General features: G+C 42.3%; 1 protein-coding gene across 1 annotated transcript in view; it reads left to right on the top strand.

Moving 5' to 3' along the window:
• Window positions 1-22,901, top strand: part of LOC121680977 (E3 ubiquitin-protein ligase UHRF2-like) — a 159,257-nt gene that overhangs the window by 34,884 nt on the left and 101,472 nt on the right. Inside the window, exon 3 of the mRNA XM_042060575.1 lies at window positions 5,353-5,648. Within this exon, the coding sequence (XP_041916509.1) occupies window positions 5,353-5,648 (296 nt within the window). The remainder of the gene's footprint in view (window positions 1-5,352; window positions 5,649-22,901) is intronic.

Raw genomic sequence — 22,901 nt, 5'->3', positions numbered from 1 at the left:
ATCAGCTATAAAACTGAAAATAGGCCTACAGCATCTCTTATTTCTGAAAGTGCAAATTACATAGAATAATGATTTTTAAAAATAGCAAGACCTTTAACCTCCTACTAACTGACCTTTAACCTCCTACTAACTGTGAAAATATCACACTATTTTGCCTTCTTTAAAAAAACGAAATTGCTCCTTTCATTTCATAAACAGACTACAACTAGAAGTCACGTGACTTTGCCCTTCGACGTTAACTCACCGTAGCATGGTTTGTTTATTAGCTTGGTTAGAGTTGTCACTTTCTTTTACTGTTTATGCACTTAATACTACCAGCTCCTCATGTGAGAAGTTACAAGTTACCCCAACATAAAGGTAATTACCACGCGATTTACATAGCTTTCTGTCATTACGAAATCATTTAATTTAAGCCATATGTTTTGGCCCTATTTGTATGTGTATCCAAAGGCTGCTGAAGTGCAGGGGAAGTTTTTTTCCCCTCGTTTCAGTGATTTGTAGCCTACATCATCTGAGTGATGGCTTCGAATATGTGTAGCATATATTTCCACTCACATACCCAACAACTGCTGAACAACGGCGACACACATCTTATCCACCACTTTCTCGCCTGTACTACTGTAACTGAAGTTCTCAAACTTGCGATCTTAAAGAGACCAGCGGATCCTCTAACTCTTGTGGGTCGACTCCACCGACGACCTGACAAAAAAAAACATAGGCGCCAATCAGAGCTTCAGAGCTATGGCGAGGCTACAGATTAGCGTTAGGTGTCGCTAAAGAACTCCCGTAACTCTCGCTACTTAACAGTAATTGCGCATGACATTAATTAATCCGCACACGAGTTTTATGTATTTTTATACCGTGTATTCTCTGTGTAAATTCATGCACCGAACCGTGACGCCCGTACCGTTTCGGTTCAATACGAATACATGAACCGTTACACCCCTAATAGGTTTAGCTGGGAGGACCAGCAGTTCGGTTTTTGAGAGGTTTAGCTGGAGGTGGTGTGTCTTCATCCATGTAGATATGTCTGAGAGGCAATCCGAGATCCATACCGAGATCCATACTGAGACCCAGTGGTCATCAGGTGGAAAGGACAGAGAGCTGAGTGTTGTCTGCATAGCAGTGGTATGAGAAGCCGTGCGAACGGATAATCAGTCCCAAAGAGGTGGTGTAGATAGTAAAGAGAAGCAAAGAGACGTTACTGCCGTGATTTGGGAAAAGCACGTAAAAGTCCTGGCAGGAAGCGATTACATCAACGTTTTTTGGTATATCCAGTTTTTAATATGTTTTTTTTCCGAAGTGTTTACAACTTAGTGTTAACTAATAATTGTTGCAAACTGGTACTATGAAGAAAATATTAGTGCATTCCTGAATCTACATCCTTATGCATGCTTCCTGCCAGGACTTTTACGGGCTTTTCCCAAATCACAGAAGTAACGTCGATGCAGCGGTATAGTAGCAGATAGTAGCATCCATCAGGCAAGTGTTATTTAAATAAACTCCTGGTGTATTTACAAACTTTTCAATGCCTCGTTTTATGAGTAAAGAACATAGTTGTACTACTGTAGAATTTTCATACCATTCAGGGCATTATTAGTGGGGTAATTTACGAGATAAAAGTTGGTACCATTACGACTGCAGAAACTCATTAGTTTCTGATAGCGCTACTCGACCAAGGGAAAACAGGTTCTGGGAGGGTGTTTGGCTCGGGGTCATGGTGCAAAGGACCCTAGGGTGAAATTACTTCGAACCATCGCTTTAACAGGGACATGTAGGTCTAGGCTAGCCTCAGACCTACCTTTGTTACAACCTGATGCAGCCATTAAAATGTGCGGTAGCCTACCGTAACATTAGCATAAGCGTCATGACTGTAACAGTTCTAAATCATGATAGCCTTGTTGATAAACGCGGTAATTTCTTGCTTACCGACCACGGTAAGAAAACATCCATACCGTCCCAGCCCTATACAACACTCACTTATAAGAACATATAAGAATAAAACAGAGCAGTAAGAATAGTATGAAGAGCAGTAGGATATAGCTATGTATAAGTATAGTTACAGTATGTACATTTGTAAATAAATAAATAGACACGGTGAAATGGTGACACGGTGGGATAAAGTAGTGCAAATGTCCGTTGTACGGTTGTTGTTGTCCCTCTTAAGGTTGCCATGGTCATGGACACCTCAACAAGCACAGGCGAGGTACAATATACAATGAAGAGAGGAAAGGAATAGTGCAATATTGGTATAGTCTGAGGTTAAAAATTTAAGTATAAATATAAATATAGTGCAAGGCAATTCAGTGCAATGATAATGTATGAGGTAGATGACCAGAACAGTGTTGACTGACAGTGTTGACTGTTCAGTTTAAGGCTGGGGGCTATTTCTGAGCATTCAACAGAGTGACTGCTTGGGGGAAGAAGCGGTCTTTGTATCGGCTGGTTTTGGCAAACAGTGCCCTGTATCGCCTACTAGAGGGAAGGAGGTTAAACAGTTTGTGACCAGGATGTGAGGGGTCTGCAGAGATTTTTGCTGCCCTTTTCCTGACCCTAGACCGGTACAGGTCCTGGATGGAGGGAAGGTCAGCTCCAATGATCCTCTCTGCAGCCCTAATTGTCCATTGCAGTTTGGCCCTGTCCCTTTAGCGGCTGACCCAAAACAGACAGTGATGGAGGTGCAGATGAAAGACTGAATGATGGCTAAGTAGAAAGTGTTCAGCAGGCATGTTAAACCTCCTTGGCTGTCTCAGGAAGTATAACCTCTGCTGGGATTTTTTCTGTATAGTCAATGTGGGGAGACCATTTTAGGTCCTGTGAAATGGTTGATCCCAGAAACTTAAAGGAATCCACAGTAGACACTGTGTCGTTCTGGATGGTCATCTTCACAGTCTTTTTGGGTTTAAATCCAGATGGCTCTGACTGCACCATTGGACCAGCTGTACTACCTCCTGTCATCACCAACCTAAATCAAACCCAATGACGGTGGTGTCATCTGCAAACTTCAGGAGTTTTACAGACGGGCTCTTTGAGGTGCAGTCATTAGTGTAAAAAGACAAGAGCAGTTGGGAGAGGACACACCCCTGTGGGGCGCCAGTACTGATGGACCGGGTTTTGGATGAGATGCTCCCCAGTCTGACATGCTGCTGCCTGTCAATCAGGAAGCTGATGATCCACTGACACTGAGAACTGAGTGACCTTCTGATGTAGGAGTTCAGGGATGATGGTGTTGAAGTCTACAAATAAAATCCTGGCATACGTCCTGGGGAGTCGAGGTGGTGCAGGATGTATTGCAGTCCCATATTGAAGGCATATCCGCCGACCTGTTTGCCCTATAGGCAAACTGCAGGGGGTCCAGCAGAGGTCCTGTTATGTCCTTCAGATGGTTCAACACCAGTCTTTCAAAAAAATGTTTTTGCCATGATTGGGCATCAGGTCAAAGAAGTTTGAGAAAGGCTGGTCTACGTGCCCACGGGTGACCTGGGTTCAAGTCCAATCAGGGTCATTTCCTGGTCGCACCCCATCTCTCTCTGCCGCTCACTTCCTGTTACGCTCTCTACTGTCCTGTCCAATTAAAGGCATAAAATGAACAAAAAATATATTTTAAAAAATAATATAATGTTTTGCATGAGATGTTCATGTGTGACAAGTGTGTATGTTTGTTTTACACATTGCTTTTATTTAATTGTGATTGCCTTGGGTTATATTGCCTTAAGTAATACAAGGATTCAGTTGTCTTTTGTAGTGATTTTGTAGTTGCACTCTGAATTGGCCCTTCGCTAAATCCCGCCCTCAGCCACCGTCTTTTACATGAAATAAAAGAAAGAAAGACATCGTACCACACTGAAAGCTAATATTTATTTTTGGTCTCAAACGGCTCATTGTAATGTTATTAACTCTATGTTATTAACTCTTGAGAAGAACAGTGACTGTCATTGGATGTTAAACAGGCTACTTAGACTTTGCAGTAATGTTTTAAACCCCACCATGCACGCAAGTGTAAATGCGAACAGCATAACTGTGTGCATACCTGCTTTCAGCGCGATTCATTATTAGGTAGAGCTAAGCGGGGGTAGCTAAGCTAAGCGTAGTAGGCTAGTCCAGACTGACTAATATGGTATTGTGGAAATTGCAATAAATGAAGTAAAGAGAGTGTCTCACGTTGACAAGGCAACGGTGTGTTGTTTGTTCATTCATACAAAAAACTTTAAAACGAACATGGCACCGCCTGTGATATCAACAGTCAAGGTCTGCGTCATTAAAGAGACAGCGTCCCTATAACACAGAACGAGATAATACATTGACGAGTCGTGAGGAACGCATCTCAGATCGTAGCATTTCTCACAACACAGAACACACTTACCACAAGCATATGTAGTTACCTAAGGGGATCCATAAATTATGTCCATAGTGTCCATTACAGTATACTATAGCTTAATGGAAATGCAGATACTTATGCTTAGATTGTTAATACATAATGTTTTTGAACAGTTTACTTAATGAGCTGCTAACAAAAGTAGGCTGATATATATTTTATGTTTTGGCCCTTCAGTTGAGTTCAAAATAAAATGGACACGAAATAACAAACACTTGATTTAAAAAAAAAAAAATTGTCACTTTAGATTAGTCGACTAATCCAAAAATTACTCGAAAGATTAGTCGTTAGAAAATTAGACTTTAGTAGCAGCACTACTAGCAACCTACATCTGTCCTGTCAAAGACAGTTGCATTTTCAGCTCTGAACAAAACCGTTCATAAGTTATTTAAGCAGAAGTCAAATGCGTTTTTGTTTCATTCGTCCCTCCTGGCCAGGACGAATTAAACAGGCATGGGGGATGAAAGAAACAGTTTAAGATATGTACTTCCCACAACTTCAATATTTGGCAACATATCATGAATTGTACTTCAAATAGTGTTATTTTAGATAGATTGCTGACGGGCTATTAGTCTTGGTGAATGTCTGTTAACAACTTCCTGCCACACGTGAAGCACGTATCGTGGTTATGGAAATATCATGCAATATGCCATTTTTTTATAGTTAGAACAATACGTGTTCCCAATAGAACAAATGTCATGTTTCTATAGTGTAATATGTTATTTCACTGTGTTTTTAAGTGGCTTAGGGCACCACACTTCCAAATAAGTGCCCTTCATGACCCACAGGCCGTCAGTCTCCATAGGTTAACATGGCAAAACTCAAAAAGCTTGCCAGACCTCCCGTGCCTAGTTACGGGTTGCTAAGCCATGATTGGCCTGTGGCGTTTTTTGGCCGTGGCTTAGCGAAGGGTCAATTGTGAATTGGTAGCATGATGATTTAAATAACCTCTAGCCTATGTATTTCTTTTTGGTCAGATAAACGAGTTGGTGGACTGCAGAGACATCAGCATCGGTGCTTGGTTTGAGGCGACCATTGAGAATGTCACACATGCCTCTTCTGGACTGAATAGCAAGGCCAGTGTGGCCTCAACAGCTAAAAGTGGCAAAGCCAGTACAAGGACTAATGGCAAATTGGAGGCAGCACAGACCACAGTCAGCTTGGACAATAACTGCAACTCTATGATAAACTCGGACATTAGTGAGCCCTCAACCTCTCAGTCGGAATGCAGACTCATCCAGGATGAGCTCATCTACCATATCAAATATGAGGAGTAAGTGTGGAGGCCTCTGTTTCTATTTCACCCGTCAGTTCTCTGGAAAGTGACAAGCAGGATATCTCCGCCAACACTGTCCACCCCTTGTCTGTCTCTTGACACATTCACTGATTCACTCTCACACATTCACTCACTCACTCTGACTGTCTGTATCTATGTTCTTTGAGTGGGGAAAGAATGGGGTATCATGGGATTGTAAGTACCTGCAAGGTAAGTACAAATCCTAAGGTCATTGGTGCATTATAAAAATGCACTGTGGGTTGTTGGGTATTGTTGTGATTTTATCAGTTTCTCCTATTATGATTTGGATTCTGTATTAATGCACCAAGCTTCATCACTAGGCCATTATGCATACAAAACTAGGTGCAGTATAACGTTTAAAATGTAATCTAAAATAATGCTTTATCTCAATGAATGTGTTCATCATTGAGATAAATAAAATAAATAAGTAACAAATGAGTATTAATAATCACAGGCAACCGTGGCTGAGCCTCATTCACTTTCAGAAATTGAATTAAGCTCAGCTCTACAGCTAGGATAAAGACACACCCATTGGTCCCATTCTTGACATGCTAACAAGTCTAAATCTAGCCAACATTTTGGTGAGGGAAAAACTGGCTTGGTCATTTTCAAAAAAGGTCTTTGAATTCTCTCTCTTCTAGATAGAAAGATTGCCTGATTAATAATTGGATATAGATCAATAAATACAGTAGATGTTGGTAGATCAGTGGATGATAAATGGATACATAGTTATAAATAGATGTATGGATATGGTGGATGTAAATAGACAGATGGATGGATGGATGTTGGGAGATGGATGGGTGGATGTACATTGATGGATAGATAAATCGTTGGAGTTCCAAACATGTGTAAAATGCACATTAAAATATAATGTGATAATCTGCGAATCTCAAACTCTTATTTTGCTACTAAAAGGACAACATATCAAATGTTGAAAGCACCAAATTTTTGTCAATTTAATGGAAAATATAAGCCATTTTGAATTTGATGTCACATCTCAAAAGTCACTTCTCAAGAATTTGAAGTCACATCTCAGGACGGGGGCATCTAAAGGCTGGAAAAATTGTGTCATGATAAAAGACAACAGAAGGAGGAACTAATTGGATTAACTGGCACCATGATTGGGTAAAAGGAGCATCCCAGTGAAGCAGACTCTCAGAAGTTACGATGCAGAGACGTTCATCACTCTGTAAACCTGTGTGGGCAAATAATGAAACAATGTAAGAATAATACTCTTCAATAGGAAATTGCAAAGCATATGGGGATTTCATCGTATATAGTACATAATATCACTGCAATATGTACAGAGAATCCAGAGAAATCTTTGCATCAAGGAACAACAATATGAGATGGTCATGGTCTTTTGAGCCTCAGATGGCACTGCATTAAAGGTACACTATGCAAGATCTTCACCTTAATATAACTTTTACAAAGTCAATTTGATGGTAAACAAAGGTGTAATTGGTGAATCGTTCACCTAGCATAGGTATACAGCATAGACATAGTGAGTGACCGGGAAAACCGATCCGCTACCCAATCTGGCAAACTTACATAGTGCGTTTATAGCCGATAGAGGGCCTCAAAGCGAATGCAGAAGTGCCGTTCACCCTGTTATGAGTTGATGAACCACTGAAACGATTTTGAAAACATTATTAAGGTTTAAAAAACTCTTTGGTGTTGCTTTAAGTCACGAGAACGTTGCTACAACAGCAGAGTAAAATATAAATATATCGCGACTCTAGAGGGAGCTCTACAGTCGCCAAAAATACCTAAACCTGCATAGTGTACCTTTAAAACCAGACCTTTTTCTATAAAGATAATCATTGTATGGGCTTAGAAAAACTTCTGAGAACCATTGTCTATGGACACAGTTTAATGTTCTGTCCACAAATGCTAGTTTTAAACTCATGCAAGGAAGAAACCATATTGAGACATGGTACAGAAATGCTGCCATCTGATCTGGGCCTGTGCTCATTTAAGATGGACTGAAGTGAAAAACGGCCATATGGTTAGACCAATGAAAGCTTTTAATTATTTTGGGGAATGGACTCTACATCCTCTGGGCTAAGAGGAGGTACTATCCAATTTGTTATTAATGCACAGTTCAAAAGCCAGAATCTATAGGCAGGCAGCTCGATTATGGCAAAAATCGTAATCACAGTTATTTTGGTCAATATTGCAATCACAATTATTGAACAATTACTCATTGCGGGTATGTGGCATCCTCAGGCATACAGTGGTGTGCAGCATATTCAGACATTCTGGATTAAATCCAGTGCCTGTATGCTTGCTGATGACCTGATGAAAACGCCCCTTTTCCTTAGTATTCTCCTTTTGGCTTGTTTGTAAGCTAGCCTACTTCTCTGCTTGCTTCTGTATTAGTTGGCTCTCCAAAGCAACATATTAGCAGCTTTTCTGTCTCCTCTCCTGCATTTCTTATCAGAATCAGAATCAGCTTTATTGGCCAGGTTTGCATATACAAACAAGGAATTTGACTCCAGTGCTCTTTGCTTTAAAAAAATCTTATTCAATCATTTTTTTCTTTACATAATTTTTTAAGACAAGATGTAACTTCATGGAAGTACAACATACTTTTGTCTTTCTGAAGTTTATTGGTGTATGCCAGTAGCCTAATTGACCGATCCCAAACCCCGCCCCCTTTTACTGTGTCACAATGAGTACGTCGGAGGACCTCGGTCAACCTCGGTCAATTTTGAATTTTATAGTGTCCATTCTGTAGCCTACAACACGCCGGTTATGTGAATGATAATGCTTCTTTTGCGAGTAGCCTAAGTAACTAAATAACTAAAGAGCTCAAAAAGGTTCAAATATATGCCTGGGATACTTGTAGAAGTGACATCCGATATCCTGACCGTGTGAAACGTTGACAGACATAGGCCTAACTTTGCATAACTTTGGATAGGCTGCTACTTTTCAGTAAAGAAATCTGAGTGTGTACGAAAATGTTCCCTTTTTTGTGTTCATAACTACAAACAAAAACATAACTAAACCTGGTTTCCACTGTTGAAACGACAACATAAGCCTACGCAAAAAATTATACCTACCTTGCAGGAACTGAACTCATACAATTGGAAGTACGCTCAAATAGGCTACACTTCAATCACGTATCGCCTTACACACAATAAGAATACTTTCAGCTTTTAGACATAGGCTACCTTGCCATGTTTAACTTGGGATAGAAGACTGTTAACAGAAATAAGCTAATGACCATTTTTTCAACAAACGGAATAGACTACTGCGATGCATCATTGATGGCTGAACGAGAGATAGCCAATGTCTTCTAAAGATCAAATCATGTGCCGATTGAAAACCTTGCTGTATAGGCTATGCAGTCTCGAAATCGACAATATTAGGCTACATTGCCCACATTTAAATTAAGTATAGCATAAGCGGGCACTGATGAAGTCTTGTGCAAGACAAATCACGTCTGCAAACTGCAGATATGTCGTGTATGGGTAAACTCGGATAGGCCTAGCTAGATCTAGTGATTTTTTTTCAATAGCCTACATTTGTATCATGTTTATTTGAACTCTTCCTTCTAAAGCAGCCATTCAAAATAATAAGTAGGCTATCGGCCTACCGAAGCGAAGCTATCTCTCCACCTCCCCAACATGAGCTGCTTAACAGGCTAGCCACTCTCCCAAGTTGCGTGGGAACTTGGATCTGCAGCACTTGGACCCGTCTTTAATTAATCCTCGAAATATGGTTAGATTTTGTTATGGACACGTCAACACCATATGTTTGCACAGACCTGTTTATTGAATCAGTCACATCTGCAGCAAATAAGGTAACTACCTGCTTGTGATAACGTGCTAATTGTTTATCCCCAGTTAACATGCATCCCATTAAGATCCGTAACACCAGATTGGTTTGTCCTCAATTTGTGGTGTTCCACCTCGTTGATAACAGCAGACATTGTGAATGTGTCCTTCCGAATACTGAAGGCCTTTCTGGCCTCTGTTTTTTGAATATATCAATATTACTTGACGCCCAGAAATCTAGCATACACTGTTACACTCTGCTAAATGGTGCTGCGTACCCATGTTGAACACGCGTTCTCGCACACTTTCCTGCAAACTTGTCCGACTTAGCAACAGTAACTATGGGACTGACAATGGGAGGAGGGGCTTGGGATCGGTCAATTGCCTAATGTCTTGACAATAGTTTTTCCTATCAGTTTGCTGTTTTAAACTGACTGGCGCCACTCTGAAGAAGACGTATGGGCGTCGAAACGTTAGTCAGTTTGCACAAATAAGTCATTCAGCGGATCATTCCCGGAAACAAAAATGTTTGCTTGGTTAGACAATGTTGTTGGTGGAACAAATTTAAGAAGTTCGCTGATCTTGACTCAAGCGACTTGAACGCCTTCAGCTCCTGCAGCGCGTGCGGCTGTATGAACAAGACAGTTAGGCTGTACATACATGGCTGAAGTGTCCTTGACCTACACAATGAAGTTCAACCTGAATTAAATACACAAAATTGGTTAGAAGGATAATAATAGCTAGAGAACTTTTTCCTGAAGGAACTACAAGTACAAGCAAAGTGGTTGCTAGCAGAGGTGGGAGTAAGTCACACATGTGTAAGTCACAAGCAAGTCTCAAGTCTTAACCTTCAAGTCTCAAGCAAGTCCAAGTCATTTTTTGTGACAATCAAGCAAGTCAAGTCAAGTCATAGCTTGGGTCAAGCAAGTCAAGTCAAGTCATAGCTTGGGTCAAGCAAGTCAAGTCAAGTCATAGCCAAATCATACAAATTCATGATGATTTACCCACATTTTCATTTTAAAATAAGCTAAAATAGGCTAGTTATGAACTGCTGGAGTTTTATTTGTATCAAACAAATAGACATTGCATTCATTCAAGCCACATACATCTGAACGGTTTACAGAATAAGATAAAATGTATACTAATTAGGGATCGACCGATATGGTTTTTTCAGGGCCGATACCGATATCAATTATTACCAAAACAGGAGGCCGATAACCGATATGTAAAACCGAAGTCAGTTGTCAAAAAGGGGGGTAGATAGTAAAGGCTATATGCTGCAGAAATTTAATTAAAAATCATTTAATTATGTAAACTTTTCTTTCTTCTTTTGATACACAATTGTCAATCAACTTGCATCACTTTGCAAGTGTAAATCCTGTGTATCATGTTAATCCAAGAGCTGAGTGATGGCAATTATTATTTTCATAGAGTAGGCCTGCACAATGGGCTATGTGCTTGTTAAGGGACCTGTCACAAAGAGGATGCTTTGCCATCGTGTGTGTGAGTGCACGAGAGAGGGAGAGGAAGAGGTGCATGCGTGATGGCAAGTGTTACGGTTGAATAGTTTAACAAAAGTTTTAAAATAGTTCTTAGCCTATTTAAGCATGCAATTGTATCCATGTGTAGGCTATAAGCTACACTTTTGAGAGCCGGATTAAATTGGTTGGCCCTGGGTGCATGTAGTCTTTTCTGACAGTCCGTTTCAAAAAGGAGCAATTAGACTTTTTGACGTTCGCTATCGCATAATTTAGGACTTGTCTGTACTATGTCCGCCGAGGTGTCCCGTTATTCACAATTAACGAACGAGGCGGAGGCAGAGAACTCCCGACGCGCAGCACCCGAGTTTGTGGGTGCATCAACAGCATCAACGTGCATCAATCGGGAATTCGCTAAATGAAGGAAGTGGGTGCTTTACTTATTGATCCGGATCAAAGTGGTGTTTTTGTAACTATAGTGTAGATGATTGTGATTCACTGCAACTTCAGCAATGTAGGCTACCTTCCTTACCTTCGAAAAATAGCTCCGTAGGCTACAGCTGAAGCCCAGTCTGCCTCAGTGAGAATCCTAAACTTTGTCTGTGTTCAGTCTTCGATCCTGATTGGCTGCATTCGTGCTAACTAACAAATCAGACGGTGTAGTGGGCGGGACAATGCTCTTGACCACAGAGTAGCAAATGCAGGGAGTGAGAGACGCTTTACAGACAAAATAGCGCGTTTCATTTTTTATCCATTTCAATATCGGCTTATCGGTGGAAAAAATGACCGATACCGATTATTATAAAAATGCTAAATATCGGCCCTAATAATCGGCCAGGCCGATAATTGGTCGACCCCTAATACTAATACAAATAAATGTATTTCAAGTACACCTATTATAAAATAGCCTATTATTGTTTCAATATGCCTCAAATATTAGGTAGGCTATATCAGTGTTTCTCAAAGTGTGGTCTGGGGACCACTGGTGGTCCGCAAGCTATCCCAAGTGGTCTGCGAGCAGACGTGGTAAAATATAATTCTTGAATTTCCCCTTGAGGATCAATAAAGTATCTATCTATCTATCTATCTATCTATCTATCTATCTATAATATAGACGAGTTGTTTGCAATATGTAAATCCAAACAGTTCTGCAACACTGTCTATGTAAGATACGCCAGTTTAAATCATATGAATCCTCTGACACAATAAGCAAAGTGCAAAGACAATAAGCAAGGTGGTTCAGTGAGTAGGCTTATTGTGTAGGCTAATATACTGTTGAAGTGGTTGTTGAATCTTTTTTTTTTTTTAGCTAGGTGGTCCATGGGTTTCTTTTTTATTGGTTAAGTAGTCTTTCGTCTGAAAAAGTTTGAGAAACACTGGGCTACATCAAATCATAAAAAAATATATTCAAACAGTTCAAGTTACACCTGTCCTGACCTGTCACATCTCCAGGGACCCAATAATGTTGAGAAGTAATCAATTAAAAAAAAAGTAATCAATTAATCAAACGCTGCCGCCGACGTCACTGCCAAACTTTTGACAATGGGTTTTAGGAGGATTTAGGACCGTCAATGCTATATCATTATACATAAGCCTAACATATGAAGTAAGCTACTTTTCTATGTTGATTGCTGGCAGTTAGCTAGGCCTTACTGTTGTTACTACTAGACTGTAACGTATGGAACAGGGACGTGTTTATGAGGGAGGGAGAAAGAGAGGCGCTTACTTTAGGTCACATTGGCAACATTTTCGCTAGCATATCAAGATTAAACTTAGACAAGAAAATGTTTCACTTTGCCATTTCACACATTTTAACCTAATATGGCGTTCACTAAAAAGCATAATAGATTCAAAGCCAACTCTTAACATGCCTCAAATTTGACATTAGGTTTCTAACACGACTAACTTCTGACGGATGAAAATCAACGTGGTGGTGGTTATGTCGCTAATTTGCGCACTTGCAGACTTTTCATTTCTCCTTTTGAGTTGTCAGATACATCATCTGTGTAGCCAAATATTATGTTTTGGTTTAAACGTAGAGCCTTCCATATTTGCAAGTTAGCCTACCTCGGTCTGTCTCATATGATCTGGCACTTGCTGTTGGTCTGTCGCGTCACTTGATAACAATGACAGGTTCGCTCGCGTGATGCATGCAACAGCACCTAAGCAGATTTTCTAAAATCGTAAAGTTAACTCCTTAATATCTATGGAAAAATAAAAAGTCAAGTCATTCCAAGTCATTTGTCTCAAGTCTAAGTCAAGTCTCAAGTCATGAATAGCAAGTCAAAGTCAAGTCAAGTCTTTTATACATGTTGATCAAGCAAGTCTCAAGTCCTAAAAAATGTGAGTCAAGTCATGTGACTCGAGTCCCCCATGTCTGGTTGCTAGAGTAATTGGCTTTTCACCAAGTCAAGTTCAGCACGACTGATACACTTCGCTGTGTATCTGGAAAGCTGTAGACCGAAGAGCAATGTTCCGTTCGAAGTGCCCTCCGGACGATGACTCCGAAGAGGATACGAAGTAGGACCCAGGCCGCAACCGACCAGGCTCAAACGAGCAGCCTCCTTGTTGGACCTGGTCTGGCCAGAGACAGCCCCGTCAGCTCCCTCTCAGATAGATGACACTTTCCTGGAGAAGAAACAAACTGAGGCATTTGCCAAAGCCCCCTTTATCCCCGAGGTGCACCAAGAACTGAGATCAATTGAAAGCCCCGTCACCGCTCCTGTGCCCGTCCAGGGCATATCGACATACACCAACGTGAATGGCATCGCAGACCTCGGCTACGTGGCCATGCCGCCACTAGAGCATTCTATGGCATCACACTTGTGCCCCTTTGCGCCGCCTCGCTCGCTCGCCTCAAAGACACACTGGGGGACCTACGCCGAGTAACCTAGCCCTCCGTGCAATGAAGGCTGCAGCCCAAGCCATGGGTAGGATGATGTCAAAGCTCACAGCAGGCAGAGGATGGGTGAGACTGGACATGCAAAGACCACGCCAGGCACGTGCCCAGCAGCGTACCCAACGTCCCTGACGCCATGACCGTCGTCAAGGGAAAGGGGCCTCAGCCCGCCCTACCGTCTTCCCTCTGTGCAAAAAAGCCACGGGGAATGACTGAATATGCCCACTGTCAACCCACAATGCGGTCTTCCCTCTGCACGAAAAAGTCACGGGGAATGACAGAACGTACCCACTCTCAGCCCGCACTGCCGTCTTCCCTCTGCACAAACAAGCCACGGGGAATGACCAAACATGCCCACTATCATCCCGCAATGCTGTCTTCTGTCTGTGCAAAAAAAGTCAAGGGGAGCGACCGAACAGGTCCACTACCCTCACTCATGAAGACACAAGCTCCCTGTTGCCCTGCCAAGGTGGGCACAGCACGGTCCTCAGTCTCAAGCACACAAGTCCCCCAGACAACAGTTGCACACAATCACTCCCTACCAAAAGGGTACTCTGCAGAGGCATAAACGACTCAGCTGTAGGCTTGTCCGAGCGCATATCCTCAGTCAGGAGATATTGAGGTTGCTAAAAAAGAATGCAATCAGAGAAGTGCTCGCAAGCGAGGCTCAGTGTGGCCACTTCAATCGATATTTTCTTATTCCCAAGAGAGACGGGGGCCTCAGAACGATATTAGATCTGAGACAGCTGAATCGAGCACTGTGCACTTACAAGTTCTGTATGCTCTTGATAAAAAGAATCCTACAGGAGGTACCGGAGGGAGATTGGTTCATGAAATTAGATTTGACCGACGCTTACTTCCACCTGTCATTCACAGACACTGGCGCTTCCTGCGATTTGCCTTCAAAGGGAAGTCGTATGAGTTTCTCGTACTACCATTTGGGCTTTCCCTCGCTCCTCGCTGTTTCATGAAATGCATAGAAGTGACTTAGGCCCCCTGCGAAAAGTCGGGGAAAAGATATTAAATTACTTAGACGATTGGATGTCCCCGGCAAGCACCAGGGAACAATCAATTCAACATGTGTCTCTTATGGTCACTCACCTCAAAAATCTGGGCTGGAGGATAAATTTAGAGAAGAGTACCCTTACCCCGAAACAGAATGCATCATTCAATAGACTCGAATGCAATGACAGCCTGCCTCTCGAGCCCACGCATAATCTCCCTCAAGCGGTGCCTCGGGGAGGTCACAAGGGGGTGCCGCCTGCCTGCACAATATTTCCAGAGGCTCCTAGGTCTGCTTACAGTGGCCTCGTCTGTAACACTCATCTCAACATCTCAAATCTCATACAGGCATTGGAGCCGTGGCGGGACGAGAGGGTTTATCTCAGGGATGTACGCGTGGTTCGAGTTTCTGCACGCATTGTAATTACCACAGACACATCAAAGACGGGCTGGGGAGTCGTATGTCAAGGGTTTACCGTAAAAGCCAGATGGTCAGACCCCCAAAGTGCCCAGCACATAAACGTCCTAGAGCTTCTGGCGGTCAAACTAGCCCTGAGTTACTTCCAGCAGATCATTGCAGTCACACGTTTTTATCGGTTTGGACAACACGACGATACAGTACCCTCCAGAATTATAGACGGGTTTCCCGTTTACCAACAAAACTAGATGCGCGCGCACTGCGCAGCCGTGGGGCAGAAGACGCTTGGTGGCCGTCCATAACATTATAAACTTAACCTAATAGTCAGCTGCTGTAAGCTACAATTGGATTTTTTTTGTATACCCCTGTTGTCTCAATGATAATAACATCTCATTTCAGACTATTTCAGAGTTTGCCGTTCATTTGCATTATTAATATAACATCGTATTTTGTAATTTTTGGCTAAGACATGCATTCCGTTAGGGATATTGAACATATTGAACATTCTCTAACCATCGTGATTTCAAATTGGTCCAGTTTTCAGCACAAAAACTAATTTTATTCTTTTCATGGAGAGCACTGCTCTATGCTGTTCTATGGTGCTTTCTGCCTCTTAGTTGCGCACGCATGTTTTTGTGACGTTGCATAGAAATCCATGTATAGGCACCTTGAGTAAAGTTGACTAAAACAGGTATAAAAAATTATCTTTTGATGATTCATTGTACTCTCACAATAAAAACAATGAGGAAGAATCCACCCTTGAAGGGAACAAAAATGTATTTTTAGAAAAAGGAAAATCTCATAAAGAAATACATATTTTTAACGAAAACACGTTGCTCACAATTATTTGCACCCCTAGAAAAATCTTAGAAAAAACCTAACAGAAGCATTTTCCTATCTAATTTCAACTTATTTAAGTTAATCAGAGTGTCTGTGAACTTTCAGAAATAGTTCATGATTTTCTTTTTCACTAAGGTATGAAATTAAAGTGACACAGTGTAAGGGTCCTGTCGTGTTTTGTTTTCCCTGTTTAGTGTTTTCCTTCATGTCTGCTCCTCTTGTTTACTTCCTGTGTCCTGGGGCCTGTACTACGAAGGGAGCTTAACCTACCCAGATGTAACCCAGGGTTACTTTGTTAAACCAGGGTTGACAAAACCTGGTTATCTTAAGTGGTGTTAATCGGTACTACGACGCTGATTATGAAGTTGATTTGTTCAGCCGGGGTTAACCTGTGCGCGTTCACATAAAAGGGGCGGGTTACAGCGCAAGTCACCACTTTCAATGATGACTCGATCACCTTATTTTACGGATGAGGAATGCACAATTATTATGACAAGTTATGAGGAATTAAAACCCACTCTACGACAAAAATCAAATACGTCGGCAGTGATCAAAGCAAGGCTGTTGGCAACGTATTACAGATCGGGTAGCCTAAATGCCTAAAAGTAAAGTTTTATTCCCACATGTTCTTCAAATATGTGTTACGGAGGATTAGTAGCTTACGGAATGTCTGAAATGAGTTGAAATAATTAAATAGCCTAATTTGAGTTCATAGAAAGGCCTACAGATGCAACCCAATTCAGAAGTGGGCATATAGATTACAGTAATAAGGATAATTGAATGTTTAAGTAGCCCCCATTGACTGATTTAGTGTATGCCTAATCCTGTGAACATTTCAGATGCAACACCATTGCCAAACGCACATGGCAGCAGGTGAAAATGAAACACAAAAACATTATTCAGAATAGTAGGTTTATATAGTTATAGCTTGCATTAATATTTCTTAATTATGAAAACATGTAGGCCTAGCTTATAGCCTTCACTTGGCCTCTGTTTTACAGCTAACAAGAAACAGGTGTCTTTGAACACTACTGTAGGAGGAAAGGCACAAGAGTGTTTTACAGTAGCAGAGGAGTTGGCCATCGCAAATAATAGTGGAAGGCCGATTATGGAGGGGGTTGAGGGAGGCATTCGGTCGGATTCTGGTGCTGTGGAAATGTGTAGCCTTTATGTGCAGGGTACAGTAATATGACATTCAATTCAACAAGTTTGTTAAAATGGTGATTTTTATTTATTAGGCCTACTGTAGGCTATGTCCGATTTATTATGACCGCCGCGCAGCGAAGCGGCGGTCATATAGGTTTAGTCAGATTTTTTCTTTTTTTTTCTTTTTCGCATGCACAAATTTCCGTCAATGATTCCCGGGACACTGAAAGACCGGGGTACACGAAACTTGGTGGGCATGTAACCCCACATGGGTAGCATGGAACCATCGTTTTTCGTTTTGATCTGTAGCCCCCCCGCTGGACTGGACCCCCCGAAAGGAGGGTAGGGCAGACACAGTTTTCTGTGAATATCTCGAAAACCGTAGGGTTTAGGAGGACCATTTTTTTTTCGTATGTTGATCTCAAGGGGCCATGTCAACCCATTCCATAACCACTCATTTCATGTATAGCGCCACCTAGTTAAACACAAAAAAGTCAAAATGAGGTGTTGTAATCGAAGGTATCTGTGACCTAACATAGTCAAAACTCCACGAAATTGGAAGTGTAGGATCATTATGACACCCTCTGTATGCACGCCAAGTTTCGTGGAATTCCGTTCACGGGGGGCCACACAATAAATTCATTTATGTTACTATACACCAACTGGCCTGTAGGTGGCCGGAGACAGTTTTCTGTGAATATCTCAAGAACCGTAGGGCCTAGGAGGTCCACCTTTTTTATGTATGTTGGTCTTAAGGGGGCATGTCAACCCATCCCATTACCACTTATTTCATGTATAGCGCCACCTAGTTAAAAATGAAAAAGCAAAAAATTAGGTGTTTTTATCACAATATCTCTGGCTGACAAGATCAAAACTGCACGAAATTAAAAGTGTAGGATCATTATGACACCCTCCGAATGCATGCCAAGTTTTGTGTGCTTTCGTTCATGGGGGGCCTTACAATAAAATAATTTATGTGTACATTTAGTGACGTACACCAACAAGGATTCCCGGGACACTGAAAGACCGGGGTACACAAAACTTGGTGGGCATGTACCCCCACATGGATAGCATGGAACCGTCATTTTTCGTTTTGATCTGTAGCCCCCCTGCTGGACTGGACCCCCCGAAAGGAGGGTAGGGCAGACACAGTTCTCTGTGAATATCTTGAGAACTGTAGGGCCTAGGATGACCATTTTTTTCCGTATGATTGCCTCCAGTGGTCATGTTAACCCATTTCATGTGCACACATGTGCACAAACAGATACACACACACACACACACACACACATACATTCACAGTAATCATACGTATGACACATACTCACACAGTAGACATATGTACGCTTGCATGCACAGGCACATACGCAGGCACACACACAAGCATGCACACACACACACACACATAACATAAACATAACACAAACAATCAAGAATTTCTCAGAATTATGAACAGGCAAGATGGAGGTGGGGTTGTATAAAATGAATTTTACATGTGAAATCTAATCATGTTTTGGTACTTGTTGTCTAGCAGATACCAGTGAGAATTGAGTGTGGATAATGCAATGTAGTGAGACAGTTAGAATCATATAGGCCTTTTAGCGTGATTTCTTTTTGTGGAAAAAATGTGCTGGACTGGGCGGCGGTCATATTTTGTACCGCTCTGCGGTACATCTAGTTTTAGGCTATTCTTGCTCAGATGTTCAGCATACTGTAGGCCTATGTCCGATTTATTTTTGGACATACAGTATTCTTCCATCACCGATTGAATAAATGAATGTCCACGTACGGGCATTGCTATGAGACGTCTTCCTAGATCATCTGACAAAGATAACGAATTCCCTCGGCTGACAATCTATATCTTCATAGAGAATATCGTCCGGGTAGGCTATATATATTTTCTGGCGGTCTCTAAAACCCCTCGCCCTGCGAAGAGAGTCCCTCACGATTTGCGCTCCAATGTCGTATGGATCATCCAGGTACGCCGACATGTCTCGGGAGAAATTGTTAGTGGAGGGGTGGTACTTATAAAGGGTGTGGTTAACGGAAGCCTCGGGTTAACCAAGAACATAACCTGGTCGGAGCAGGTTTGAGATGCAGCGTAAATTGCCATGGCAGCATACCTCGGTTAAAACCTATCCACCTTTCGTAGTACGGGTTAATCGGGAAGTTACGCTACACGTGATCAAGTTACTCTCGAAGTTACCCAGATAAGCCAGAAACCCCGCTTCGTAGTACAGGCCCCTGTTCCATGTGTTTCTTTGTTTGTTTTGCCATGTGTTTCTGTTCCCTGTGCCCGTGTCTCCGCCCCTCACCTGATCCGCGTTAGTCTGTTAATTATGGTTTCCACCTGTCTTGTTTTACCTTGTTCATTGTCCACCTGTGCCCTGTTACCCCTGTGTATTTAAACCCTCTGTCTCCCCTCAGTCTTCGTCGGTTATTAGTCAATGTGTGTTGTGTTACACAAGGTTTGTTTAGTTGGGAATAAAGATTCTTGTAACTCTTAAGATTGCCTTGCCGTACTTTGCCCTGCGTTTGGGTCAAGCCCTTGCAACCGTGACAGAATAACCGACCAACAAACATGGAATAAGGCAAGTTTTTTTATTTTAATTCTGACTTGCCACTGCACCTAATGCCCTGGGAGCTGTTCTGGGAGGATGAAGAGGAGGGGGAAACCACTGAGGACGACTGGTCCTCTGAGGAGGATGGACCAGGTCCCTCTCCAGTCCCAGCTCCCCAACGCCTTGGGCCTGCAGTTCTTCCGGTAGCTCCAGCTCCAGTCCCGGTTCTGGCTCCAGCTCCAGTCCCGATTCCAGCTCCAGTCCCAATTCCGGCTCCAGTCCCGATTCTGGCTCCAGCTCCAGTCCCTATTCCGGCTCCAGTCCCGATTCCGGCTCCAGCTCGCTCTCCAGCCCCAAGTGAGGCTCCTGTGCCGGCTCCTGATCCTGCTCTGACTCCGGCCCCGAGTCAGACTCCTACAACGGCTGAAGCTCCAGTCCCGACTCCGGCTCCAGTCGCGAGTTCGACTCCGGCTCTAGTTCGACTCCGGTGTCCAGTGATTCTGGGATTACCTTGCCTGGCTGTGCTTTGCCCTGCGTTTGGTTCAAGCTCTCCCCGTGGAACCGTGACACACAGAGGCTAAATCCTCTAGTCATTTTTCAACATCGGAAATACAAGAGAATACACTAAATTAGAATAAAAAAGAAAGTGTGTTGACATTTGTAAGTCAGAGAATGTCTATACAAACGAGGTACTTTGTTGAAATTGCCTATATTTACAGTTAAAACAATTAAATGGTTCTAATCCACTGGAAATGTGACAAACAATCTTCAAAAGTGACCTCATTGCTAATAGCTTATTTAGAGGGTATGCTAGGTAACAGCCTGTCCAGTCATTAAATTACCATTGTAAACGGCAGGAGTTACTAAAACGTATAGTGACTGTCTGGAAGTGTGGTCTATTGTCAGTTAAAAATCAATTGTTTAACTCAAGGGGAGGTGGAAAATGGTGGAATATCCCTTTAATGATCTGAAACGCAAGTATCAAACTCAAAGCGCAAGTAGCTTTGTGGGCGGATCTTGGGCGTTGTTGCTATTTTACCGGCGGGATAAATGACTCGCGGCCGACGCAAATCTAAAATGGGGTGGTCTTAAGTAGCTACATTACTCATGGGTGTGGTTTGGGCGTAACATGCAATAAACCAATCAGAGCGTCATCATCATTGCTATTAGGATGGCGGATTTGCCAGGCGCAGCCAGGAGCGGTTCACATCGCTATAAGGACTGTTGGGAACAGTTTGCTATAGATTTTTCTTCTTGACAAAATGTAAAAATGCAAAATACTAAAAATATCACAAAGACATACTTTCCGATGTTTTGGGATTATGAATGCATGGTGATATTTTTGCAATGTAATCTAACATTACCTCACTATAGACGATGCAGCTCTTCTGTCAGATAAGCTCTCCTCTCCCTTGCTGCTGCTGGGGCATTTGGGTTAAATGGCATCGGCATGCAGTTCAACATCACGTCTCCTTAAGTCCTATAATATTCCCTAATTTATGTCATCAACACATCCATGATTCGTGGAAATGTGTACGCTAGATTTATGCCTATTTTTCACATCTTAATGGACACCACAATGATTTCCCTCGTGTGGGCAAGCAAGCACGCCTGCAGTGTACTACGGCCGTACCTTACCATCAGGCAACTCGACAGAGAAACAATTTCCTCTGTGTGTATTCACACATTTGACCTAACTTTGCAACTCTGCACAGTATCTCATGAAACTGCATGACGGTAGGCTTTTTACAATATTTTCTGTAAATTAGAGTTCGTAAACACGTTATCAACAACTTAATGCACGCACAACTTTTGTTTGAGCAGGAGAGAGAATAACAATGAATGGATGCAGCAACTACAGAAATTGTAGCCAAGGCTACTTGCTGCTTTCTTTTACTATCTATGGTTGCTGGTTATCAGCACATAATAAGCTGATTTAAGCTAATTCACTAACTCAAGGCATGGATATATATAATGGATATAAAACGTTTTTTGAAAATAACGAAAGGATGGATGGAACAAAGCAAAGCTTTGAGTTATTTCAGATGGGCAACAGCAAGGTAGGCATAATTGTGGTGCTTGTCAAAATCTTAGCGCAGCTGGAACAATGCTTAGACTGATGTTAAAGCGCACACAATGCCATACACAACGGAAAATTGGAACAAAACTAAAGGTAACTTTAGCCTTTATTGGGCTGAATAAAGTTGTCCAAATGAATTGGTCGTAATTAGGCGTTGTTGTAAAGCTATTGCATGTAGATATTGTACTATATAGGCTACTTTTTAGGTGACCAATGGACGAACAAAACCGGGTAACAGACAAATATTATCAAGGCTTTGTATGTTTCTGTGTGTGCATGAATAGGGGGTGTCTGTAGATCGGTGTGCATAGCATTCATTCCTGCAGGCACACCTGTGGCCATGCATGCGCCCTTAAAATAGCATCTGAATTTGCGCCACTGACCTTTAGACCAGGATGTTCCTAGTCTGTGGCGGTATTGTTTTCTGAAACGGCAAAATATTAACAGGGAACGTTTGCACCGGAACACGCCTCCTCTTTTCAATGAATTGCCCCCGTGGGCGCAATTGCATTCCCTAATTTACCGACGTGTGCCTGTGGAGGGAAAATTCCAATATGCGCTGAATGCAAAATAGGAAAGACAAAAGCACCAGTATATAAAGTCAATTGCACTTGAGTGCACAATAGGGCCCTTTGTCTATTAAGACGGCGTTGTTACTAGCCTTGGTCTCGGCCAAGCGGGTGGGTGAGTTGCATACTATGTTGGTGCATCCGTCATGCATTAGCTTTGCGGAAAACTATGCAATAGTCACTTTTCTCCCTAAACCAGGCTTCGTGCCCAAAGTCCTCTTATCTTCTACTTGTAGGCAGAGACTAGAGCTGACGTTGTTCTCTCCCCCGCTGTTTGATTTGGAAGAAGCAGAGAGATTATACTGTTTATGCCTGGTGAGAGCACTAAGGGTATATGTGTCGCGCACACAAGACTGGCACACCTCTGAGGGAGACGGAAGGGTAGTGCGCTACTCAAGGAACGCTTGTCCCACTGGATCGTGGACATGGTTGGCTTATGAGAGTGCGGGGGGGG

Source organism: Alosa sapidissima, chromosome 13, assembly GCF_018492685.1.
Source record: "Alosa sapidissima isolate fAloSap1 chromosome 13, fAloSap1.pri, whole genome shotgun sequence".
Lineage (NCBI taxonomy): Eukaryota > Metazoa > Chordata > Actinopteri > Clupeiformes > Clupeidae > Alosa > Alosa sapidissima.
This window is presented reverse-complemented; position numbering and strand designations above follow the sequence as displayed.